The sequence below is a fragment of the Mastomys coucha genome, unplaced genomic scaffold (assembly GCF_008632895.1).
Source record: "Mastomys coucha isolate ucsf_1 unplaced genomic scaffold, UCSF_Mcou_1 pScaffold7, whole genome shotgun sequence".
NCBI lineage: Eukaryota > Metazoa > Chordata > Mammalia > Rodentia > Muridae > Mastomys > Mastomys coucha.
The window spans coordinates 75,025,435-75,053,001 of record NW_022196913.1 but is presented as its reverse complement, the minus strand read 5'-3'; the positions used below and the strand labels follow the sequence as shown (position 1 = coordinate 75,053,001).

The window sequence follows — 27,567 nt, the reverse complement described above, 5'->3', positions numbered from 1 at the left end:
GTAGAGTTGGGAGGACAGCAGGGAGCACCCTGAGGACAGTTGTCACATCTGTAGAGTTGGGAGGACAGATTGACATGTGAGACTTTCATATGTGACTGAATTCTGAGTGAGACTTTCATATGTGACTGAATTCTGAAAGAGAAGATGAGAACTAAAATTGTATTTTAGAGGGGATTAAGCTTTTATAAGTGCCTATATTATTGTGTCACTTTAACAATAAGAATTATATGCCATGACAGTTTTTAAAGCCTTCTTATAAATATTTAGTATGTCTTCAGGAAGGCAAGGTTAATTCTTTCATGGCCTCCTGACAAGGCTTGGGTATCCTGTGACGTTATTGGCTCATGTCCTTATTCCAAGTGATGGCCCATCTGTTACTACTCTCTGTGGACCTCTCTGATGGTGGGTGAGCTTGTGCTCATATCTAACCTATTAGCCTTCTATAACTTAATACAGAGATTTTCGATGATGGAATTCACCCCAGGACAGTAAAAAGCCTGTCTAGAACCTCTAAAGTAGTTCCTGAGCTGGATGAAGAAGAAGAAGGGTCTATATCAATGAAAGATTCACCTTCTCAAGCTCTTCTGAGGATATACCTGGAGAAGAAGGATGACCAAGACAGGAACCTGACCCTGCACTTCTCGTCACTTGAAGAATTCCTAAATGCCTACATCATCTTTATCCTGAGAGAGGCCATCCAGCATATCACAGGCCAGAACCTTAGTGACACTCCGGACTACATCGACTACTACAAAGTGTCCCATGTGATATTTGATAAAGTCCAGCCTGAGCCTAGCAATAGGGCTACAGCTTCACCCCCTGTTGAAGTTGAAGAGGAAATCGCAAAAGATAGATTGGAAAATGTAAGTTTAAGTTCAAAGAGTGAGAGTGTTGGGCCTGAGAGCAGGGCAGACTGGTGCATCTCTCACAGGACCTATGACATTGGCAACAGAAGGGAATTTGAAAGATTTAAGAAGTTTCTAAAGGGCACACTAGGAGAGAGGTACTGGTGGCTGTGGATGGACATAGAGAGGCTGAAAGTGCTTAAGGACCCTGGAAGACATCAAAGGTATTTTCATTTTCTTTTTTTTTTAATACTTTCTTTTCTTTCTTTTTAATACTTTTTAAAAAAGATTTATTGTTATATTAAGTACACTGTAGCTGTCTTCAAACACACCAGAAGAGGGCAACAGATCTTGTTATGGGTGGTTGTGAGCTACCATGTGGTTGCTGGGATTTGAACTCAGGACCTTTGGAAGAGCATTCAGTGCTCTTAACCGCTGAGCCATCTCACCAGCCCCTATTTTTCAATAGTTTTAAAAACTAAATTATATTTGTTTTAGTTACTCAAGCAAAAATGATATTAAAATGTAGTTTATATATTGGGATGAATAAAACAATAATATTTATTCTATAATAATAAGTTTTGATATCACAATTTTGTGATTTCATAGCTTTAAGATACCAATAATAGTAGTTTTTGGGTTTGAATACTGTTTCTTCCCATAAACTCTAGACTTGCTTTAAATTATTCTACTTTTTATAGTGTCATGATGATATTAAAATTTTTTTTGTTTTTTTGAGACAGGGTTTCTCTGTATAGCCCTGGCTGTCCTGGAACTCACTCTGTAGACCAGGCTGGCCTCGAACTCAGAAATTCGCCTGCATCTGCCTCCCAAGTGCTGGGATTAAAGGCGTGCGCCACCACCACCCAGCTTGATATTAAAATTTTATGCAAAAGCAATTATCAGCTATGTGACCACACTCATATTAGACAGGTACAAATGGCAGTGTGTAGGCCTCTTATCCCAGCAGCCTCCCTGGCTCACACATCCTTGGCTGTTAGTCACATGCCACATAGCTGTCTGTCTGCACTGTGTTTCTTCTGAAGGTCTGCATTGCCTAGCTCCATGTGTTCTAGGTCACTGAGGGTGTTCATCCTAGCATTTCCTGATCTAATCTGAAGCAGGTTAGACTGCATTTCTTCTTTAGGGCTTGGTGTAGATCTCCTAGTGACTGGGTTCTTTATAGTTATTAGAAAAGTATTTGGATCACAGAGCTTATGCTTCAAACAGGGCTCAACATCATGGTTGATTCTGAAACTTGACATGATCTATATTTGTAAGACATATCAGGAAAGTCATATGCAAGAAACCTTAGGATTTTACCCACATTTAGTGACCTAAAGTGACAGTTGTAGAGGGATCTATTTCTGTACATTTTCCAGTTTATGGAGGAGATTGTCTACACTCCTTGGTTTATGGCCCCTTCCTCTACCTTCAAAGCCAGCATGACGTGAGCATCTGTCTGATGATATGAGCACCCTCTTACATCCTCATGGGCCTGGCCCTCCGTGTCTCCCATAGGATTTCTAGAATTCCCTACGGACCTGTGAGTAGCAGGCTGATTTCTTTCTAGCCCTTAATTACCCACATCAGCTGCCTTTTTTATAGGTAACAAATTTATAAATTTTTGAGATTAGAGTGTGCACAACCCTACAAGACCATTCAGCCTATTGAGAAAAGCCAACACACTGAGAAATAATCCATGACTGCATAACCCTTTAGTACTCTATTATGAGTGTTGGTTTGAGGTGTTTATCACTTATTAGAAGCAGTTAGATTTGGGAAGTTAAGTATTGATGCGTATATAACTATGTGTTTTAACTAAGACATCTTGAGAAAATGAAAAAATGCTACCTTGTGAGCAGTGGGGAGCGCTACCTTTCTACAGAAATCTTATCGAAGTTTAAGCTGCTGCATGGATCCTGGTGGACAGAAGACCATTTGAGAAACATTCAGGTTGAGGTTTTAAAACCTCTGCTTCTGTATTGGTAAGGAAAATAATGTGAATTAAAATTATTTTCTTTTACTTTTCTTAAGCTACTTATAAATAATACCTTCTCCAGTTTATTGTTGCCTTTCTTTGAAAAGCAGTTACCTGTTAGATACATGGTATAGTGGTTTGAGTAAGAATGCCCCCATAGGTTCATATATTTGAATGTTTGGTCACCAAGGAGTGAACTGTTTGAAAGGATTACAAGGTTTAGGAGGTGTGACCTTGTTGGAGAGTGTGTCACTGGGGATATGCTTTGAGGTTTCAAAAGCTCTCTTTCTCTTGGTCTATGGATCAGGATGTAGCTCTCAGTTACTGCTCCTGTAACATGCTTGCCACCATACTCTCTGCTATGATAATGGACTAACCTCTGAAATGTAAGCAAGCCCTCAATTAGATGCTTTCTCTGTAAGAGCTGCTGTGGTCAAGGCATCTCTTCACAGCACTAGAACAGTGACTAAGGTTGGTACTAGGAGTGTGTGTATATAAATGTCTCTGTGACATGCCTGCCCTTGCTGCTTGTTGGTGGAATGTGGACCTTGAGACTTTAGATTAGGAAAGAAGTTGAATAATTTAAGCAGAGCTTAAGGGAACATCTTAGTAGGGATATGGAAGACAGTGCTGCTGAAAGCAATGTAGATTATGACTGCCCAGCTCAAGAGGCTTCAGAGGGAAAGAATATTAGTAATTGGCCTAGAGATCATTTTTTATAATATTTTGGCAAAGAATGTGGCTGCTTCTTGCCCTTGTCCAAAAAATATCTGCCTGAGGCTAAATTGAAGAGTTTTGGAATAATGGTATTGGTAGAGGAGATTTCAAGACAGCCTGGTATTGACTATGTTGTGTGGTTATTAGTAATCATTTGAATGCAGATCTATGAGAAGAAAGAAGCTGAACAAAAGAAAAAAATATATACAGTTAGGGGGAGAAAAGGAGCTCCAGGAAGTGTTACAGAGCTAAGTCCAGTGCTCACGGACTACAAAGTTTAAAGAAAAGCCTGATGCTGAATGGAATAAGGAGAGTGGTAACTTCAGGGAAAGACCCCCACCTAATTAAGCTTCCAACTTGTGAAGAAGAATGAAAGAAAAAGCTTACAGTGAAGGAAACCATCAACAACATGCACATGTTAATTGAACCTCTTCTCCTTCCTTTTGGAGTGGTAATGTACATTCTGGCCACATGCAATCTACCTTTTCATTTCGATTCTACAGGGGGTCACAGTTCAGAGATTGCCTTGAGACTCAGAAGAGGCTTGGAACTTTAGACTATGGGAACTTCTGAAGTTGGACTGAATCCATTTTTGCATTATAAGATGGCTATAAGCATATGGGGAGCAGGGAGTGGAATCTGGTGTTTCGAATAACAAAGTCCCCCATAGGCTCTATATTTGAATGCTTGGTTACCAGGTAGTAGAACTATTTAAAAAGATTAGGCTTAGAAGACTTAGAGTTTTTAGAGGAAATGTGTCACTGGGGGTAGGTTTTGAGGTTTCAAATCCCATGCTAGACCCAGTTCATTTGTTGTCTGTCTGTCTGTCTCTGTCTCTGTCTCTGTCTCTGTCCCTGTCTGCCTCTCTATCTCTCTCTGTTGACCAGGATATAGTGTTCAACTACTTCCCCAGCACCATGCCTGTTACCATGCTCTCCACCATGATGATAATGGACTAAGTCTCTGAGGCTGTAAGCAAGCCCTCAGTTACGTCCTTTCCTTTATCAGAGTTGTTGCAGTCATGGTGTCTCTTCACAGCAACAGAACAGTGACTAACACCTTTGGTGTGCTTGGGAGTCTTTAAACATAGGCTAAGGTTTGGCAATGCTCTCTGAGTGCATCCTTGTGCAACCTGCCATAAGATCAGTTCTCATAGTGTGTGCAGCTATCTGTACAGATGGCATTTCAGTCAATGGTCTGAGCACTTGTGGTAAAGTGCTGTGGTAACCTGTTATAGGATATGGTCCAGTCCAGGGTTCATGGTTGGTAGGAAGGGTATCATGTGAAATGGTGTAATAAAAATGGTGGTAACCACACAGGGTACAGAGAAGTGGACATGATGGAGACACTATTTGTCACTTGAAGCTCAGCGAGTTTTCACAGTGGTACATTTGATTTGATTTTGTCATTTCTCTTGAAATTTCATTAGTTGTGCCAATGCTTTGAATGCAAAGTTCAGATTTTTTGGAAAAATTGCAAATAAGCTCCCACTGGTCTGTTCTCTGCCCACTTCTCTGGCATCATTTCCCAGATATAACTCACCCACTGGGCTGTTATCACTCCTGGGCTGGAGACATGGTAATAGAGGGCAGAGAAACCACGTTCAGTCCCCAGCACCTTGCATCAGAGGGCTTACAACCAGAGCATCCAGTGCTTTCTCCTGGCTCTGTGGATGCCTGTCCATCTGAACACATACAGACACATAAATAAAAATAAAATAAATCTTAAGGCACACAAGAAGGTATAAGTTCCATTATAGTTGGTACATATGTACACACTACCCAACATATCTGAACTTGGTAAGTTTCAGAAAACTTACCAAGATAGAAGAACTTTGATTATTTTAATCATAAGGATATGCTTGTGTTTATGTGTGAGTATGTGCATGTACATGAATGCCAGGTCCTTCAAAGGCAGGCAGATGGTGTCCAGTCCCTGGAGCTGTGGTTACTGGAGAGTGTGAACTGCTTGAGGTGAATGCTGGGGACTGAACTTAGGGCATCTGAACAAACAATGCATGCTTTTAACTGCTGAACTATCACTCCAGCATCTTCTTAAATTTAAACATTTTGTTTTGAGTAATTATAGACTCATACACAGTTGTAAGAAACAATACAGAGGTGCTCCGTGTGTTTCCTTCAGTGGTAGTATCCTGTGAAGTTATATTGGTCAGAACTTATATATTTTTTCTGAACTTTAATTGTAGCCTTTGGATTCTCTTCATGCCTAACATGTTCACATTGGGAACATCTTCCCACCTCCTGTTTTAAAGGGAAGCCATATCCTGTCAGTCTCTGGAATATGGAAAAAGAATTAGCTCTCAGGCTTGACGTCAGGGGAAACCTGATCTGAAGAGCAGTTTAGCTACAGGCCTGATAGCTGAAGTTAGCTTTGAATACCACAAAGTGTTCACCCACTGACTACTAGCTTACTCCTCCAACCGAATGCGAGCTCTGCCCTGAACAAACAGCCCTTTTCTTGAGTTTTTGAAACAGAGTTCATCCTTCATTTATATAAATTGTTGTAAAGTTAATTCCTACCTTCAAAGTGTAAGACTTGAAAAAAATGTGTAAATGCGCAGTATAGCCCACTTTAGAAACTTACTCGAATATTCTAAAATGTTTATGTTGTTAGCCAGGCATGGTTACACAGATGTACATGTATCTCTGTGAATTCCAAACTAGCTTGGTCTACATAATGAGTTCCAGGACAGCCAGAGTTACGTAGAGAGGCCTTGTTTCAGAAACCAAAAAATAAAATGAGATGTTTTCATACTTTTAAGTATTAACTAAATTTTACTAATTTTTATTTAGATAAATATATACATATATATTTGAAAGATATATAGACATATAAATATGAGGATAAATGGATATGGAAAGTTCCACAACTTTCCCAAATATAGAGCAACACCAAACTACTTTAAAACTTTGAAACATGCTCTATTTTATTTTAAAATTTCTTAATAATCTTAGGTATTTCTTTTGCTTATCAAGCATATAATAATTTTAACATTATGAGTTTCCTAATATATTCCTTTTTTTCTATGAGTGAATGGAGTATAATGAAGTAATGTAGAGAATTTTTTTTTTAAGATGAGCCAGCAGAGAAAGAAATAGAAAGTGGCAGAAGGGGTTGATATCTGTGATAATTAAATGTTTTGTAGGTTTTTGATTCTGAAATTTATTATAATTTCATCTTAACATATTGACTCTTAAGTTTGTTTGTTTGTTTGCTCAATAAAAAGGGCACCAAGATTTTGTGTAACACATTCAGCTTCTGCAAAAAACGCTAGCACTGAGCTGAAGTTCTGGCGCCTTCGACAGGAGAAGCCCAGGAAGGATGTTGACCCTTTTCCACAGATGGCCACCCTCCTGCCATTAAGACCGAAGTCTTGCATTCCACAGACCCCTGAGGTCCAGGTAGGGTATCCAGCAGGTTAAGTGCTCTTTAGGAACTGTGCAGTTACTATTTATCCTTGGATATGTGTTCACTGTTGTGGTTTGAGTGTGAGCTATGGCCTCTAGGCTGACATGTCTGAGCACTTTGTCCCTAGGTGGGGCTCTGTTTGGGAAGGTTGTGGAGCCTTTAGGGGTGAGGCCATATTGGAGGCCATATGTCACACGATGCTTCCTGAAGGTGGGTGCAGTGTGATAAACCAGCCTTCTGTCCTTTCCCTGTGCTTTCCTTGCCTGCTGCCAGGGCTTCCCCTGCCATGATGGACTGTGTCACCTTGAAGCTGTGAAACAAAATATGTCCTTTCTCTATTAAGTTGCTCTTACTAGTGTAATTTATCAGAGCAATGGGAAAGTGACTAGAGAGGCTTCATCACATTTGTCACAAGGTTGATATCACAAGCTTGCCGTTACAGTGTGCATACTGCCCCATGTAAGAAGGAAGGAAAGGCTAGACCCTTCTTGTTCAGTAAGCAAAGTTATCCTTCTGAAATATACAACCATGCCACTCACTTCTCTGCTGGAAATTCTCCAGTGGCGGCCTCTTCTACTTAGAATAAATTTGACAACCTTGCCCAGCCACACAGGTCCCTTAGCATCCATGCCTCGTTCTTCCACATTGTCCTCCTGTTCTCGCTGACCTGGCTGGCCTTTGGAACATCAAGTGACACCACAGGGCTTGGTACTCTCTGTTCCTGGTGTTTGGTGCACTTTCCTCTAGAGAACTATGCATTTTACCCCTCACAGCCTTTAGATAGCAGCTCACCCATCACTCAGTGGGAAAGGCTGCCTTCTACGTATGTGGATGAGCTCTCATATGCAGGAGAGTGTACCGCCTTCCCTCAGGCCTGTGCCCGTTGCCCTGCCTTGTTTTGCTTCATTATATTTACAGCCACATGAATCACCTGTTTATTGCCTTTTATACCTTTCTAGAATAGAAGGGAATTTTCTGTGTCGAGTGCATATTCTTAGGCTGGCCAAGCATAGAATAGTCTCCTAATAAATATAATAGGAATTGAAAAGATAAGCTGCAATAGCACACCCAAACCAGAGGAAGGGAGCTTTGGGTACACTGTGAAGAACAGAAAAATGAAAAGCTGGGGGTAGTTGTAGGAACTAGTAAGTGACCTTACAGTCTCACAGGGATGCAGTGACTGTGGGTAAGGCCTGTGTCTCCATGGTGAGGGCCCTTATAAGCCTCACTGCTTTAACAGCATCACAGAGTATTCTATTATTGGTCACAGTCGCACAAAACTGCCCTAAGATTGCTTTAGAGTCAAGGTGTCTCGTGTCAGTGTTTTACTTCCACCCACAATGGTTAGAGCTGTCAGCAGGTTCCCGTTCTTCTTTATCTGAGGCACACACTGGGAATCTCCCCAGGCCCTTTTAAAGTCCCAACTTTACAGACTGACTAAACTCACAGGGAAGAAGCTGGGGTCGCTCTGAATTTGCTTAGAGCCTACATCCCCGACTCCATGTGAACATTAGAGCTACAGATTAGAATCTGTATGCTTAATGTGTTCGGCACCACTGCTGGCAGGTTGCTTTTATCACCCCCTGAAGACCTTGTGCAGACAGATGCCCCAGGTTTCGGCACAGACCAGGGCTCAGCAGGGCTGCTGCAGGACCCAAGTCCCTCGCTCAGGTGATGTTCTCACCACCACTAGAGCTCACACTTTTTGTTGGTTTCTTACCTACTGTTTTGACTTTTCCCTGGCCAGCTTTGTTCCTTGAGGCCTATCACATGCCACAGCACTGGCTGAGTGTCTCACTCAGCCCATACAGCTCAGTAACACAGGCTTGGGGTAAGTAGAGGCACAGCACAGTGAGTGTGTTATCTGATGATTTACACAAACTTCATCAAACTGAGCAGTTGCGAAGGAGAAAGAAGTAAGTGATATGATTAAGCAAAGCAACTCCAATAAGTGAGTTGTGTTGGAGGAGTGGGGAGGCTTTAGTTTGTGTGAAAGGTAACAGAAACTGGACTTGCCTGCCAGTCCTCTTGAGGTGAGACCATCACCGTGGTGGGTTCGCGTGGACAGTATGTTCTGATCCCACTCTTCATGCTCTGTCACTCCTTGGCAGAAAATACTCAGGGCAGTAGAACTTATATAACCAGTAAAATATGGTCTTTTTACTAGGTTGTCCTACAAATGTGACTTATGTATCCAGACTGTGTAAGCATCAGCCACTCACACAAAGGGCACTCCTCTCCGATCTCACTGTAGCTTGTTAGTTTCCTCCTATCATTTGCTCTGACTACTCGTTTTTATTTAAATTATATTTGTGTATTTATTTAGTGTATATATGTAGATGTGTGTGGGAAATGCCACAGAGCACATGTTGGGGGCTCAGGTGACAACCTGGGGGAATCAGCTCTTTCTTTCCACTCTGTGGGTCCCTGGGACTGAACTCAGGCTGTCCGGCTTGGCAGTAAGCACCCCCACCTACTGAATCATCACTCTGGGTGTTATGGTTTTCAGTCAAGCAACAAAGTTCAAACTTGAACTTGCAGGCTGGAGCAATGGTTCAGTTGGTAAGAGCACTTGGTCTTGTAAACCTGGGTTTGGTTCGCAGCATCTGTATAAGGTGGCTCACCAATACCCATAACTCCATTTTCAGGGTACCTGATGCACTCTTCTGGGTTCTGTGTGCACTTACACAAATGTGCTACACACACACACACACACACACACACACACACACACACACATACACACACACACACATAGATACACATACACACCCAGAAAAAAAACAAAACAAAAAAACAAAACAAAATCCAAAAACTTCTTAACAGGGTTTTTTCCATATTATACACTTGAAAGACATATTTTTAAAATTTTAAGTAAGTCAGGGCTGGAGAGATGGCTAAGCAGTTAAGAGCACTGGCTGGTCTTCCAGAGGGCCTGGGTTCAGTTCTTAGTATCTATGTCAGGTAGCCCACAACTGTCTGTAACTTGCAGCTCCAGAGTATCTTCTGACCTCTGAGGACATGCACACATCTGGAATACACACACATACACACACAGACACACACACAAGTTTAAACAATAATTTATGGGCCAGGCATGGTGATGTATGCCTTCAATCACAGCATGTGAGAAGCAGAGGCAGCCAGCCTTGTCTACATAGTGAGTTTCAAAACAGCGAAGCCTACATGTTGAGACCCTGTCTCCAATTAATTAGTAAATAAATAGATAAAGTAGAAAAGGGCCTTTGGTTGTTGCTTAGGGGCATGACCCACAGCCTGTGCTTACCAACTGTACACTCTACTGCTGAGCTACACAATTGGCCTAAAAATGTTTTTAAAATTACTGTGATTAAAAAGTGTAAACACACAACTTCTCACCATAGCCATTTTTGAGTGTTCATTATAGCAACCTTGAGTCCATGCACGTTGTACAGCTCCAGAATATTTTTATTTTGAGAAATGATTCCATAGCATGGAGACTACCCCACTTTCTCCTAACCCTCAGACCCTGGAGCCAGTGTTCTATAAATAAACCTGCTGTTTCTATAGATCTAACCATATCTATGTAATATACATTTAGTTTTAAGCTCAGCCTCTTGTAGGATTTCTCATTAATAGCTGCTTAATACCTAAAACTATATGTGCTTTGGTCGAGACAGGAACTTGCTGTGTAGCCCAGGCTGGCCTTGAACTTGAGGCCTTCCTGCCTCAGCCTCCTGAGTGCTGAAGTTTCAGACAAGCACCACACACCCAGCCTTAACCTGAAGCTCTACCAGCGACTTGGCTCACTTCCTAAGCACCGTTCTCTTCCCCATCTTTGATGGTCCTTCCCTATTGCTAGTGGGTCCCCTCCCCTGCCCGTTCTCTACTCTGTCTTCAAGGTCTGTCTTCTTGGAGCCTGACTGATGGCTCACAACAGCCCTTGGTGCATGGTCCACCTTACACTTTTGTTGAAATGAGATATTTTACTAATTTTTAATGTATGGGTATTTCCTGTGCATGTATGCCTATGGGCTACAAGCACACCTATTATACCCATAGATACAAGAAGAGGGCTTTGAATCCCCTGGGACTGGAATTACAGACAATTGTGGGCCTGTGACCAAGCCTGCTCAGTCAGTCAACAGGTTCTCCAGCACAGGAGTGAGGATTAAAAAAAACAAACAAACAAAAAAAATTAGACAACATTGTAGCATGACCCCAGTCAATTCTGAGACTGAAGACAAATCTTATTTCTCCAATCCACTTTTTATACCATTTTAATTACATGCAGGTATTAAGGGTGTGCAGTACAATAAGGAACTAGCAAGGCAGTAAGCAGACTACCGTGGTCACTCTCGTGACAATTCTTTAAAAGGGCTTGTCATAACGACCAAAATACTTGAGCCCACTTCCTTGTCCAAGCCCAAAATCTTGCCTGAAGCCTGCTTCTTTTGTGCTACCCTAAGATTAAAATTCCTACCTTAACCTACTTTCCTCTCATAGCCTAAGGTTAGATTCTTGCCAAAACTTACTTCCTTATTATGCCCTTATGTAGATTCCTGCCTGAGCTTACTTCCTTGTCATTGCCAATGTTAGCACTCCAAAAGGCTCTCCACATGGGTGCTGGGAATTGAACCTGGGCCCTCTGGAAGAGCAGCCAGTTATGCTGCTAATTGTTAAGTCACCTCTCCAGCTCCTACCATTAGAAACTTTTAAGAATGGGAAAATGACTATAAAAATAAAATGACGATAAAAGGAAGGAACAGTAGTAATTAGGTTATAGACCTTGCTATGGGCGAAACAAGCATCTTTGTTTTATTCCCTGACCTACCATTTCCTGATGCTCTTGAAAGAGTTAAATTTGAGACTTGTGCTGGCTAATGAGAAAATTGCAGGTTTGGGAAAAACACAGTTGTCCAAGGCCGATCATGACCAAATAAGCCTGGGCAAAAATAAGCAGGCTGTTAGACATCCCAAGAACTAGCAGGTCAAAAAGACATAAACTATAAAAAACATACAAGGACATGTCTGGGCAGACACTGAGTAGTGGGCCATCTGGTCCTCTTAGATATGGTTTAAGGTCAGATGCCCTGTTGACTCAGATTAACACCAACCTTAGGAATTTTCTACTCTGTTCTGCACATAATATAGTTGATATTTGAACTAGCCAATCATGTATAGCCACACTGATTCCTTTGTTCCCCCAGACCTTTTTCCTATATAAACCCCTAACCCCTGAGCCTCGTGGTCGATTCCTTGTCTCCTGCGTGAGATTGGGGGTCGAACCAGAGCTCCAAAAATTAAACTGCCTCATGTGTTTACATCAAGATGGTCTCTCGTGATTCCTTGGGTGTGTGTCCTCCCGAGACTTGAGTGGGGGTCTCCCTACGGGGGTCTTTCACTCTCCCATACAAGTTTTAAGCCTGTTCTGTCCAGAAGAAAGGACTGCTGACAAGTTCTTCCCTAGGAGAGTCTGCTTCCTTAGTGCTGGAAGAAAGGCCTAAGAGGCCTTTGGCTGCTCTTACCACCTACATTGCTGTTGCATTTCACGCTGCGTGTGTCATGAAACCTGAGTGTATGGGGGAAGCATTTCTACTTCATTGGGTTAGTTAGCAGGAAGTGGGTTGTAATCTAGAGACAAGAGCAAGTTGAGGTATACGCACAGAATTCTATTCTCTTTTTTCATTTTGCTTATTTTCCATCTCATTGTCTTCTCACTTTTTAGGGAGAAGAAATTGGTTTATTTCAACCATCTAAATCTAAGAAATTATCAAAAATAAATGCAGGAACTCAAAAACTTGGGAGAAACGAGTCTCTGCAGCTAGTTTCTTCTAAGGAGGACGGGGTTGAGAAAGGGTAGGTGCAAGCTTTTTGAATACTAGTGCTTTAGGTCATTGGTTGCTTTTTGTATTTTATGAATTCTTACGATTCAGTGATGTATATTAGAGGCTCATGAGTGACCTGCCTGCTCTAAGTTAGAAGAATCCCAGATAGTAGCATGTGTAGAGAGATGGTGCCTCTGTGTCTAGCCACAGGCAGACCGTCTGAGGAGGCTCCCTTCTCACACTCACTAGCCCTCTTCTAAGCCAGTTCTTCTGCAGTTCAAGAGCTCAAAGACGCTGAGTAACACTGGTGACATCTGACACAGTGCACTGGTTAGACTTTATTGTGTTTCCAGTGGGATCCTTTTACTTTATCCTGAAGAATGCCCTTTGATATTGACTTTGGACAATTCTTTGTTTAGTAATGTATTACTTCATGTTTGTTCTTTTTTATTGAAGTAAAATTCATATATATAACAACAAAGTTAGCAACTTATATAATATTAAATATGTAGCCTGAAATTCAGTGTATTTGCAAAATCAACCAACCATCACCACTGTATAATTCCCAAACGTTTAAGCTAATTTTTATTTTATTTATTTATTTACTTACTTCTTTATTGTGTGTGTGTGTGTGTGTGCATGCATGTGCATATGTGTGAATGCATGTATATATGTGGGTGCATGCATGTGCATGTGTGTCTATGACTTGGTATACATGTGGGTATCAGAGGACAACTTGGAGAAATCTATTCTTTTCTTCCATCATGTGGGTCCCAGAGAGCAAACTCGAGTCGTCAGGCCTGGTGACAAGGCCCTTACTTGCTGAGCCAGCTTGCTGGCTTAATTCCTAAACATGTCATTATGCCAGCAGGAAGTCCTGTGTCCATTAGCAGCCATGCCATGGTCCCTCCCCCAGCCACTGGCAAGCCTGTCCTAACTCACAGAGCTTTCCCTATGTGTGTTTCCTACAAATGGAGTCCTGCCAGCCTGTGGCCTCTCAGGCTGGCTCCAGTGCTCACAGTTTGCAAGGCCCTTTGTGATGTTCATCCCCACTCTCGGGCACTTCCCTGGGCTCTGGACTTAGATGCTGAAAGTTGCTCTCTGTCAGCACTTTAAAGCTACTGTCTTGTCCCAGCTCCCTTGTCTCTGCCAGGCTAGTCATTGTCCTGAGTATATGTCTCTTCTTCCCTTGCTACCGCAGACAATTTCGAGATGGCTATCTTTCCCGTTTTCTGTATCTCACACATGTGTATGTATGAAGATAATTTCACAAGTATCTCTGTTAGGAGTTGTAGCAGTTTGTTAGCCTTCCAGTAAACGTGGGAGTATCATCTTCATGACACTCTCTCCAACACGCTCTGTGCTGCCTTTGGTGTACATTGGGGATAGACCTTAGAAATGGGATTTATCCTCACTGAAGTTGCACTTTTCATTGACAGCCATTTTACATTAGATTTTGTCAATTCTGTGCTTGGAAACAGGAAAATAAGAGGGGAGGGGAGGAGTGGGCAAAACCTTTCTGAAGAGTGCAGCACATCATCTAGTGTGGTTGTACATTTAATTAATACCAAAAGGAATGAATGAGTGTAGAATTTAAGGTCTTCTTGCTGGCTCAAAGTGTTTTGTGTTCCAGGGTCTCCACATCGTTGCCAACACAAATTTTAGGTGTTAAAAACATCACTGTTACCATAATAAAAACCTTATGCTACATTAAGGTATGCTCCTGATATTTATGACCAAGACAATTGAAATCAGGGTTTGGAGCCCAGGGAAGCACATGTTGATGGGTTACCTCGAAGCCTGGGAATTATCACAGGAAAACTGGGCTACTGAGCTTCTAGTAAAGGTAGAATGGGTAAGAGAAAGAGGAGAGAGTAGAGAAAGAGAGAGAGAGAAAGAGAGAGAGAGAGAGAGAGAGAGAGAGAGGAAAGGAAGGAAGGAAGGAAGGAAGGAAGGAAGGAAGGAAAATTGTCTAAAGTCACTGAATGTGGAAGATAAAGTTAAAATTTTGATTTTTTAAATATTTTTTAAGGGATATTTTGTCTGAATGAGAACATTTCATTTTGTTCTGTCCATTTTTAGTATACAGAAATAATTGATATCCTGTGATCTAGCTGAACTCAATTATTAGTCCTAACAGGTTTTTTTCCTGTAAATCCTGTATAATATACCTGAGAGTAAAGATCATTTTAACATTTTTTTTCCCAATCCAGACAGCTTTTGTTTCCTTCCTCTCCATCCCCTGGCCAGACTCTGAGTAGAGTGAAGGGAGCAGAGCCTAGTTGTGGTCAGTTTCAGGGATGCACTCACACTTTCAACATTAACTCTAAGTTCTTCAAAGCTGTGCAGATGGACAGTGGGCAGACAAACAGACCCTTTAGCTGATCAGTTTACTCTTACATCTATAACTTAGGTCAAAGAGGCTACCAGAGAGCACCACAGTGGTGCGCTTGACATCTTTTACTGACATCTCCGAGTGTCTGAAGCCCCAACTGGAGAGAAAATATACTTACACAGAAGAGCTTAAAGTGAGTATTTTAAGGATCATGTTCTTCATCTAACCAACCAATGTCTCTGGTTTTAGAGATTTTGGGTTTTTTAAATGTATGTATAATTTTTTTCTCTACTAAGCAACACATTTTGTTTTTTAGTCTCAAAGGAATTTTCCCACAAAAATCTTCACCCACGCTTCCTTTTGTTGTACTGCTCTGCCCGGCCCTGCACTGATCATTGCTTTCTAAGCTGCTGCTCTGGCCTAGCTGCCTCAGACACAAAAGAAGTCCCCTCGGTACTCTTGTTCAGTTTTTGACACTTGATTAAAGTAACACTGGATGTTATGTCTTGCAAATCTCACTTTCTTTAAAAAAACAAACAAACAAAAAAAACTGAAGTAGGGGTTTCCAGAGTACAGCTGCTTTGACAACAAGCATCTAATGCAGGGTGTAATAAACAAAGACTTGAGTGAAGCGCTCACAGCCCCTGAGATTCTACTGTGAATAGAAGCCTCAGCAGTTTTCACACTATCTGAACACTTAATTCTATTTCTGCACAATTATCTTAAGTAAATAGTTCTCATTTTCTAGTAATTAGGATTTTTTTTTCCTACTTCAAATGCTGTTAGATATTAAATGAAAACTATTGTACTCTCACTCAGACTTTGTTTAGCAGGCAGTGTGATAAAGGCAGTGACAACCTTATTGAAACCTGTCCCCACCATCTTTGTTTGGGGCGCATAAAGAAATCCAAGTTCCAAGAAACAAATGCTGAGGTTACATGAGCAGCCCCCCTCTTCATATTCTAGAGCCACTGTGCGCTTTAGAAACAGCCAGCTCTCCCTGCTTCAAGGATGGGATTAGGGCTGCTAGCATTGTTGGCAGAGAAGCCATAAACAGCAGAGGTTTATGAGAACTTCCAATGTCATTTCCACTCTGGAGGCCGTGGCCTGTGGGGGGCAAGACTGTCCAAAGAGGGATGCCCCCCCACACAGTTAACAAGCAGCAACCAGAGCCCTTGGAGGTGGTTCTTTTCATAACCCACTTGTAGCTAGAATAGCAGCACCTCAAGGCCAAAATAACAGTAAATATGTAGGAGACAGGCCACCAACAGAGACTTGGAATGCTCCCCAGTGGGGCCACTGAGCCCAAAATGGGAAAGAAATTGAGGTCAGAGATTTGCTCTAACATCAGGCTTGGGATCCAACTGATTTGTCATAGAATGGCTTCTGCCATAATTGGGCTTCATAAATGAATCTTACCTGACAGTCAGATGCAAACACATTGCATTAATTATATCTATACACTACAAGAATAAAATGACAGCCCAGCAGAATTTACAAACCTTGCTTTGTATAATGCTATAAAGAATCATGGGGCTAGAGAGATGGCTCAGTGGTTAAGAATACTGACAGCTCTTCCAAAGGTCCTGAGTTCAATTCTCAGCAACCACATGGTGGCTCACAACAAAGACAGCTACAGTGCGCTCATATAAATACAATAAATGAACCTTTCAAAAACAAACAAAAAATACTGTGTTATGTTCAAGCTGATAATGAACTTCTGTTTTATTATCTAGGTTAAAACTGTATCAAATGTTGGAGCCTTAGGAGGATTTCATATGGAAAACTTGTTGCAATCTTTATATGTAGAAAACAGAGCTGGATTCTTTTTTACTAAATTCTGCGAGAATTCAGGGAACAAGGTAGAAAATAATTATTTAAAATCTGGATTTACTATTTTACTTGATTTAAAAATAAGTGGCATTGAAATAACTTTGTGTTCAAATAAATATATCTATTGTTTAAATTCCCATCTGATAAATTTAAATCCACACTTAGAAAATCTTTAACCATCTACCCAAATTGTAATTCTTTGGTCTGCCACCTTACTAAAATTACAAAGAAAAGTGAAATGCAGATGAATATTGATATATATTACTGATGATGGATAATCATATAATTTAATCTCTGCTTAATAAGCCATATTTAGTTTACTCTGTTAATACTTGATTTTTAATAATTCTAACAACCTTATATTATGAGTGGAGATAAAATGATTTCCAGTAATGCTTTTAAAATCATGATCAATGCTTATATGACCCAAATGAGCAGTAACTAATTGGCTCGGTAGTTACTACTCAGTTGTGCTATGATATGCGCTTGCTCATATGCTGATATATCAGAGTCAGAGCGCCTTCAGGCTTGCTTTCACGCCACAGATGTGTGCTCTTTACATTTCAATGAGAACCCTTGCAAATTCTGTAATCATTACTATTTTTAAGCATTTACTACTTTAATGACCAACTCCATGGGATGCTCGCATGCAAAAATACAATGTTCCATTGACACCAGCAGTAAATATTATCTTGTATACTGCCAGTTTGTGATGAAAGATTGAGACCAGATTTAGTGGGAGCTGATTTGTGGTAGCAGCAACAAAATGAGCACTTGTGTACAGTGGAGGTCCAGCTCGGAGGGCCTCTCTAACTGGGTGGTGATCTCTGTCCTTCTCCATCCGCAGCTGTGGAAGCACAGTGTGTACTTTTGGTTTGACCTACAGGCTTATCATCAGCTGTTCTACCAAGAAACACTTCAACCTTTCAAAGTATGCAAGCAAGCCCAAGTAAGTAGCAAATAACACTGCTCTGTGAGGCTGTAAGTGCACTGGAAAATGGAAATTGTGTTCGGCCCCAGACAAGAGAGAGCTGGGGTGGAAGGCATCATATCATTGCCCTGGGAATCCTTTGTGTAAATGTCAGCAGAGTATATTACTTTATAATCTGATTTGTGAGTTTTCCATTTTATCTATTTTATTTGGTTTGGTTTGTTTTCTTTTCCTGCCAATGACTTGTTCTACCAATGAAGAATGCCCCCGTCCCTTTCCCCGCTCCTAACATACCTTTGGGGGTTGCTTGTAAGGACTGAAAAGAACCCTGGGAGGGGATGTGCAGTGTACCACTGCAGTGAGCAGGAGACCTAGTTCTGACCAGTACTCCCTGAGCTTCCTGCAGATGTCTGCCTTCGGGTGTGCCAGGCTGCTGGCTGGTTGCTGTGCATGTGCAGGCCCCACGTATATGCCTGGGCTTCCATGCTAACATGCCATATGGGACAGACACTCAGAGGGTGGAGGAGAAAGCATTTCAAGACCACCCTGGAGCAAAATAGGGAAGGAAGAAGAACAACAACCTAGAGCAGGAAGAACAGAGGGACGGAGAGCGGGGCCTCTTTTCAGGGGTGGGAGCAGGCGGGCAGGCTGTAGAGATGAGAACAGTTATGAGTCCAGCTGACTTTTGGGAGTTTTATTCTTAGGTTCTTTATAGATCTTTTATGGAGAGAGGTCTCCAAGACTAGACAGCTAAGAACTGCTTCTCTATCTGTTGATCACTTAGTGATTCTTATAACCCCAAATAACCCATCCCAGAGGATCCTACCTCCAGATGCTGCTCAGAGAATTAGTTTCATCACATTATTATTTTATAATCCTGCTCGGGACACCAGAGCGTACTGCTGCGTGTCTGGCTGCTCCCCCCTCCCCCCACTCTCCACTCCAGCATGAGTAACTGCTTTGTAACTCAGTGACAGTTTGGTCCTTGGTGCCATAAGAATAAGGACTCCGACTCCTCCATAGCCCAGATGTCTTTATGCAATCATGAAGTGAATCTCTGAGACCACACAGTTGTGCTTGTTAACCCTTTACCTGTAACTCCCTGTTTGCCCTCCTCCCCTAACCTACGGTCCCTACTATCTGTCATTTTTATTATGTTTTCACTTACTCAAAGAGCACTCCTCCAAAGATCTTGAGCTGCTCAGTGAAGTGGGATCAACCAGATTTCTGTATACATTTGAACAAGAATCCACTGGGCTTTGTAAGCTCACCAGTTTTTAGCAATGCTGTCATTCAGCTAACTGCATGGCTTGGAAACTGGACATCTGGATAACTGCGGTTATTTAGGAATGAATTGTTCTATTTGAAGATTGCCAAGTCCTGGAAGTTTTCTCCTAAGGTCTGCTTCTGTGGAGTCAAGGCAGGAATGGGAGAAGCAGATCAGTGTAGAACACTCGCCTTTAGGATTGAATGGCGAGAAATAGGAGGACCAAATCCACATCATTTTTAAATGTATTTTAATCTAGTTCCTATAGTTACTTTACTTTTTTTATTCTTGGTAGAAAGAACAAACTGTTTCAACTAGTTTAAGTTGTACTACCCAAAGATTTTGTTTCTCTAGGTAGAGAAATTGTCTATGATATCATTGTATTATTAAGTTATTTTGTAGTATAAAAATCACTCATTTAATGACACTATAAATATTGTATGGCTGTTTTTCAAAAATTCTCTTATGATATAGATTTTTGGAATAATAATGCCACCAAGGGAATCTATTCATCTGGCACTACATATTGAATGTACTATGTCATTTTTATGTGTCTGTCTTAGTCAAGAGACTAGGAGTTGATGCCAAAGGACCTACATGATTTCCTGCATACATAGTTTTATTCTCTGAAGTAATAGTATAGGGTAGTAAAGTAGACAGAGATGAGTTAACAGTAAGGACTTAGCATGACTCATGAGCCCAAAAGTTTGAACTGGTATCTTGGGCATACCTTGAAGATTTTCCTACAGGGCTTCAAGAGAACACAGTGAACAGTCGGAAACCAATGGTGCTCTTGGCATTGGATAGGTACAGTACAGTCCCTGCCTCTGGGACCACACAGCAATGATAGGTTTGGAGACCAGCTTCTGCACCTTTCTTCACACTGGATGCTTGTTTTAGTGAGAAGACTAACAACGAGCTGCCTCTTAAATCTTTCTAAGAAACTTTATGTGGCAATAAAAGCTGCAAAATAACAAACAAATGTTAGGTTCATATTAGATATTCTTATAAATATACATGCATGTTTACTGGTCTAGAGGTGATGGGACCTAGGAGGCAGGAGATGGTGGTAGATAAGGCAGACTAAAGTCTCATACAATAACCAAGTTTATTCAGAGCATCCGATAACTTATACTCTGAGAGTTAAGAAGAGTCACCTGAGTAAGGTGTGTAGTCATAAGGACAAGACACATGTGACAAAAACATGGGTTTCCACAGAGGCCTATAACTAAATAACAATATCCAGTCATAGTGAATGATCCGTAGTAAACCCAATCCTATCTGCTACACTGGGAGGGACACAAAAGCACAATCCAAGAACAACTGCATGGTTTTGAAGAAATTGAGATCACAAGACTCTTGTCTTGGTTTCTTGGATTTCTTTCCACAAGCACTCAGAAATCTCCTCACACAGCTTTCCTCAAGAACATCTCCTTCTGTTTTATCTTTTACTAACAGATCCAGAGTGGTTTTGTTTTGAGATGTTGTGCATAAATCTAATTGTCATTAGATGTGTGACTGTCATATAAGCAAGCAAATTATAAATATAACAAAAAGCATTAGAAGAGTGAAAGCATTTTGTGTGTGCGCTACCACCAAGAACCAGGATTCAAACTATGTCCCACACTATTGGTTACATAATTATTCTGATCAGAAAGATCTAGACAATAGCTTGAAAAGAGACTCATAGGATTGGTAGTTCTGGTACCTTATAAAACATAAGCCCATATTTGCCTTTTAATAGGAATACAAATGTTATGATGTCCTATGAAATAGGCCATTCATCAAATGAATTCAAATCAAAGGAATGAAAGAGTCTGTTATGGTCCCAAGGTCCAGGTACAAACCCAGAGTCATTAGTAAAGACAACAGGAGCTGGATCCATCCAGCTACAGCTAAGGCAAAGGAGGGCAAGGAACATAAGAGCATACACACGCACAGAGACACTCAGGGCAGAAGCCCAGGCCCAAGCAGCTAGGACTGCCAGAAAGAGACTCTCAGGTGACATGGGGCCCTAGGCATGTTGTTAGAATAACTTCTCCCTTGGTGCACAGGGCCTTAACTTTGCTCCAGGCGGACACACTTGACTTCTGATGATGTCTTCTTGTGCCTCTTAGCTGGATGTCTGCTTTTTTTTTTCTGGTGACTTCTACTGTCTCCTTGCCCTTAGCCATTGTCTTTGATGACCCCAGGGCTGGAGGAGCTGAAGGGGAACCCATGATGTTTCAGTGTGTCAGTCTGCAATGACAGATGCATACCCCTTCCTGGTTCCTTGGGGTTTACTCACAAGCTCAGAATTCTTCTTAAATAGCTTCATTCTTGGACTGTGTTCTGACATGTGTGCACCAACATACATATGATTCAGGAAAATAAGATGCAGAGCTGGGAATTTGACTCATTGGCAAGTGCTTGCCTAGCATGAGTGAGACCCTGGATTCAATTTCTAGCACTATAATGAATAAAATAAAAGTTAAATTTGAAAAAAAGGCAAAGAAGACAGTGAAAACAAACCAGATTTCATTTGCCCCAAAATGTCCATTTTATTCTGATGACTTAGCTCAATTTAGATTCTATGGTTTTGTTGTTTGCTGTTAGCACACACTAAGTATATAACCAGATGACTTGGTGACATCTGCATAAGTGTATATAATGTGCTTTGACTGTGTCCACCCCTTTCCCGCCTTGTTCCCATCCATTGCCATGGACCCTCCTCCTTCCCAGCTGTAGACTGCTCCCTCTGGCACCGTGGAGACGTAGGTGTTTGGTTCCGCGGCTGTTCTTGCAGAAGGGCATCTTCTTACTTGCCCTCACAGTCTTGCCTCGGCGTTGGAGTCTGGTGATTTACCACAGTGTGCCTATCACTGTGATTTGCCTGGGCTTTGGTTGCTTCCCAAATCTCAGGAATCAGGCTTTGGCCTCCATTCTGTCCTCAGCTGATGCTTCTCTAGTGCTTTCACCAGTGCATTTTGTCATGTCCTGGGTTTCCTGTCTGAACTGTGCTGTGCTTCGCAATAGATCCTGTTTTCATTTCGCTCTTCAGCACACCCATTGAGTTAAATTATGTCTTTGTTCATAAACCTTTTGTTTTTGTTTTTTGGTTTGTTTGTGTTTTTTGAAACAAGGTCTCACTGTGTAGTCTTGGCTGGCCTGGAACTTACTGAGTAGATCTCTTAGAGATCTGCCCACCTCTGCCTGGGATTAAAAGCGTGTGCCACCATGCCCAGCTAAGTTTACGTTAGTCTTAAATGTTACGTTTGTGTTTTAGAATTCTTACTGGTATTTTCTTTCATTCCATACACTTTAAAATCCCTTTGTTTTAAATAATTTAAAGCACGTGTTCTTAGTCTTTAGCTGTATTAGTTACTCTTGCATGACAGCAGTATGGCAGACTCCATGGCTCAGAACAACACACACTTGTACTAGGTCAGGATTCTGGGTGTAGCAGTACTGGGTTCTCTGTAAGTGAAACTGTGCAGTTTTCCCTAGAGAAGCAGCCTGTGGGAGGGTCTGCTCTAGTGTTCATGTGCTTGCTAGTAACATTTGGTTCCTGGCAAACTACTGCACTGAGAACCTCAAGTTTTGCCGGCTGTGAGCCAGAGGCCCTCATCAGTGCTACACCATGTGCTCTCTGCATAGGTTACATGCAATGCACAGCTCTTTTGTCAGTCAGCCAAGGGGAGAGTGTCTTAGCAAGGTGGCTTTTACCTTTTTACATAACTTAATGTGTAATTATATTCACACGCACACACCCTACTGCTATATACTAACAGAAGAAGGCCACACTATCACCAGCCCTGGGGGAGAAATTAGGCATGAAAGCCAGGCATGGTACTGCACATCTTTAACCCCAGCACAGTCGGCAGAGGTAGGTGGATCTCTGTGAGTTTGAGGCCAGAATAGTCCACGTAGGGAGTTGTGGGACAGCCAGGGATACATAGTGAGACCCTTTCTCAAAAATTGAAATGGGGGGGAGGAGAGAGGAGAGAGTAGAGACAGAGAGGAGAGTGAGAGGAAGAGAAGGGAAGGGAAGGGAAGGAGAGGGGAGGGGAGGAAGCGTGACTATCAGGAGCCACTGTGTTTATGGGGCCACCCTAGAGTCTGGCTGCCACAGTGTTCAATAATTCTATGATTTGTAGTTCTTAGAAGAACTAATTTTTAGTTCTGCTGACATAGTGGATTCTTTCCATGTGTGTTTAGTAATTTTGAATTATGAGCCCTTTAGTGTTTCTTTTTATGTCATTCTTCTGCTGGGCACATTCTAAATGCTAATTTCTTATCTTGGAGTGATGTGGAAGTAGACAAAGTGTGAATTGGAAAACCAGACTCACACGAGGGAAAGTTCTCAGGAAAGGTAACTGTTTTTCTCTTTTAAAGTAAGGTTAAGATGGGCAAGCTTGTGTTTTGTTTCCTGGCCTCAGCAGGTATAAAGAATCTTGTCTATGCGCTTTTTACCATGAACATAAACAGAAAACGTGTGACTTGTCCTCCCGAGCCCTTCTTTCTGGAATGGTGGCAGCCCAGGTGACTTGAAAAGCCTCCCCTCTACAGTTTCTAGAAATACTGGGTGAAAATATAAGAAACAGCCTTCTAAATACATGGCCAAAATAGTGAGGGAGAGAGTCTCCCGGGCACAGTGTAGGTGAGCACGTGAAAACCTGGACAGGTAGCATGAGGGGACAGCGGACAGCGACAGCCACAGGACTGGGGGACAAAGCTGCAGGTGCCATGCCTTAGGGTCATGTTGAGATTCTGCCTACAGTTCTGAATGGCTGTGCACAAAGTGAAGGGCAGAGTGCAGAGTGGGTCATTTGCATAAATTAACATGGATTTTAATATTAAATTCAAATATATATTTTCCTAGTTTACATTCATCTTATTTATACCCCAGGATAATCATATGAGATATTTTTATTTTCATAATTTATTATCCTCTCCCTCTCTCTTACTCTCTTTCTGTGTGTGTGTGTGTGTGTGTGTGTGTGTGTGTGTGTACATGTGTGTACAGAGGCATACAGATGGCAGAGCATGAGGAAGGAGGTCGAAGGACAACTTCCAGGAGTTAGGGGCAGAATGATGTATTTCTATTATAATCTTTTTAAAAAAGTGTTTTACATTGTGGGCCCTCTGAATATAAGAGCAGGAACAGTGTTCTTGGAGGTGCTTGCTCTCCAGGAGGCAAGAACTACCTGCTGACCTAGTTCCGTTGTGTTGGAAACAAAGCAGATGCCACAGCATAACGGAGATGAGCAATGCTCTTTCTTAGCTGGTAGGTAACAGTTGGTGATTTTAAAATTCTTTTAATACTATTAAAATAAATCTTTTAAAATATATTAGAAATGAGAGACCTATTTCATTTTCTGTAATTTTTGAGCCAAAAGCATTTCTCCTTTTAGTCTTATTTAACACAAAATAAATCTTTCTTTGGCAACCTCGTATAAAGATGGTTCTGCTCCATTTTGCTCATATCAACAGCTGCAGACTAAATCTGAGGTCTTTCCAGTCTTTTCAGCGATGGTGAGGCTCCATCTTGACAATGGCAAGTCTGCCTCCTGACAGTTCCCACCACCCGCTGACTTGACCACACTTCCTGTGTTAGAGACTGCGCTTCTGTCTCACACCCTACCATGGTGTCTCTTAAGAGGCCCAGTAACTAAGTTCAGTCACATGACTGTCATCAACTTTGAGGGAGGAGACCAAGGTTGATGTTGGGTCTCTTCCTCCATCTCTTTCTACCTTTTTTTTTTTTTTTTTTTTTTTTTGGAGACAGGGCCTCTCACTGAACTTGAAGACCACAGCTTAGCTCCCAGGAGCTGGCTGTCTTCATACCCCAGCGCTGGAATTATGGATGTGTACTTTCCCAATGGGCACTGGGATCTAAAGTCAGGTCTTGAAAGCCCCTGTGACCAGTGTTTCACCACAGAGCCATCTTCCCAGCTGTATTGCCGCCCATTGTGTTTCCAACAGCACAGAAATTGAGCTGGTAAAAGTCACAAGACCTACATTCATGCATTGGTGAATTTAGGAAGCCTTAGTTGTAACATGGTGCGGGATCTGCTCATATACCAGTGCAGAAATTGTTTACTGCCTTCCTTACCTCAACTCCTGTGGGGCGATACGAGACAGTGTGGATTGCTCAGTATAATTGTCCTGGGGAATTCTCCCAGAGTTGATGTATTTGTTCCCCCTTGCTGCTGCTGCCGATCATGCTCTACAGGTGACCAAGATAAACTGAATAGCAATTAGACCAGCCATTAAAAGCACGATGCATAGCCTAGAGACTTTTGCCGAGACGCCCACAGATGCCTGCTTTTGAGTAGGCTCTGATCAGCAGGGACCTGTGTGTGAACAAAGCGCACACAGCTGTGAACCCAGACCTCTTCCTATCAACGTTGGAGAACATTCTCTGCCTTTTCCATTTTTCAGGAAGCCATAGAAAGGTTGGAGAAGAAAAAGTCCAGGCAGACCGTTTCTGGTAAAGCTTGCATTGCCCTGGCAACATTTCCCAGTGACATATGAGCTCACTTTAGCTTTACCCAAACCTTGGGTGTTACCATAAACTCATTTTAGAAAAAATCAAAGGTGACATAGGAGGAGCAGTGTGGAGGAGTCTTTCTCCCCCCACCCCCACCCCCAATCCATCATTGTAACTGTTTAACTCCTCTCGGCGACCTACACACTTCAGGGTGGTCCTTACGTTTTCACTAAAGTGCTATGAGCTAAGAGCTTCTCTAGGCGGGTGTGTGTTTCCAGGTGCACTAACAGAACTGCTTCCTTACTGGGCAGCCGCATTACCAAGCTGTGTTTCCTCAAAGATGAATGGACATGGGTGAGGGTGAAAGGTGAGGTTGGATGTGAGGGATTGTGGGAGCTCATGGGCCTCCTTATAGCTGTATGGTAAATTTCAGTGTCTTGATAGGTTTGTTGAGTGTGGGGGCAATTACTCTTCAGTTTTGTTGCCTTGTTTGTTTTTGTTACAGAGAGATATCCCCGGTAGCAGACAGGCTTGCATTCCTAGGCACTGGGAATCCCTGAGCAGTCGACAGGATTGTTTCACATCCATTTCTGCTGCTTTGCTGGTGCAGTGGATTCAGGCTGAACACACACAGCAACAAGCTCTCTGCCTCACAGGCACTGTTCAGTCACTGCTAGGGTTTGTCTTGGCTGCCTCATGCAGCCTGAAGATTCTGCACACATTATGGACAGAAGAAAGTGAGCCTCAGAGAAACTCCCTTGACCCCCTGATCCAGGGAAGGCTGAACCCCCTTAATCCCATATCCAGGGGAGGGCTGTACCTAGCCTTCTCTAGATTGTGGTTATCATTATATATGCCAGCTGTGTGATATTTACTAATTCTTAGATTCTATGGCAATAAATTCCTATGCTGGTTTAATTCTTAACTAACCTGAGAGGGAAGTATTTTTCTTACCCCCCCCCCAACTCCAATCCTGTAGATTATAAAACACTTTCCCAAGGGCACTCGCTTGGAATTAGAATTGAGTGTTACAATTCCGTGAACTGCTGTCTTATTATTAATTTCCTCTACCCATGTGTCTATTGCCTTGCTTAACCTTTCACTTTAATATTTAGAAATATCCTTGTGAGCATTACAGGTTAAATGTCACTCTTGACACTTCCCCTTCAGACTTGTGAGTCTGTGTGGATAATCCTTGTGTCCACTTGTATATTCAGGACAGGAAGTGGCTTGTGTTAATGAATGAGATGACCCTCTGGCAATGCTTGTATTCTCAGTAACATGCTATATATGTAGTCACAGTTAACAGTATTTTTCTACAGTGGTCACTGACAACTCTTCTGTTTGGGTGTGAAGCTGCTCACTGACTCCTTAGACTCCGTCACCCATCTTACCAATCACCCCAGCCTGCCTTTCCAGACACAGCGATGTTTATACTCCAAGTCTGATTTTAATACTATCATTTCTCAAGAACAATAGTGAATCTCCTCCCCTCTTCTTACCTCACTCAAATAACAGATGTACAGCAGAAGCAGACCTGGACTGTGTCCCCAGCCCTCCATCCCGAGGTAGCTGGTCCTTACTCAGCCTGACATATTTACTGGAGAGTATATTTGTAAGGCTCAAAGACTTAACTTCTGCTCTTCAGTGGCAGGTAAACTGCGGCATACTTGCTTGCCTTTCACGTGGTGACAGTGGCGACAGTGTCTTCTGTTGCAACATCAGCTGGCTTGATGACTGTCTTTCTCATCATAGCCACTTGGCGGCCAGCTTTACTAAGATGTGGCTGCATCCTAGAGAGACAAGTCTTTTGTTGTTGATTTTTAAACCCAAAGAGTGACTAGAATCTTGTTCCTGTTGAATTGTTGTTCACTTATTTCTTTATTTTCAGAGGTTAAATATTTCCTTTAAATAAATTCTGCTTTTGTTAAAGTTTTTTTTTTTTTTTTT

General features: G+C 41.9%; 1 protein-coding gene across 3 annotated transcripts in view; it reads left to right on the top strand.

Annotated features, from left to right (window-relative positions):
- Rgs22 (regulator of G protein signaling 22) overlaps positions 1 to 27,567 on the top strand; it is a 110,994-nt gene that overhangs the window by 38,927 nt on the left and 44,500 nt on the right. Inside the window, exons 8-14 of one of the 3 annotated variants that reach the window (XM_031358445.1) lie at positions 457 to 1,069; positions 2,672 to 2,833; positions 6,791 to 6,965; positions 12,680 to 12,810; positions 15,193 to 15,307; positions 16,851 to 16,976; positions 17,834 to 17,896. In XM_031358445.1, coding sequence (XP_031214305.1) covers positions 457 to 1,069; positions 2,672 to 2,833; positions 6,791 to 6,965; positions 12,680 to 12,810; positions 15,193 to 15,307; positions 16,851 to 16,976; positions 17,834 to 17,896 — 1,385 coding nt within the window. Of the gene's footprint in view, positions 1 to 456; positions 1,070 to 2,671; positions 2,834 to 6,790; positions 6,966 to 12,679; positions 12,811 to 15,192; positions 15,308 to 16,850; positions 16,977 to 17,794; positions 17,897 to 27,567 lie in introns of all 3 variants that reach the window. The other 2 variants (XM_031358443.1, XM_031358446.1) reach the window with 2 other exon arrangements.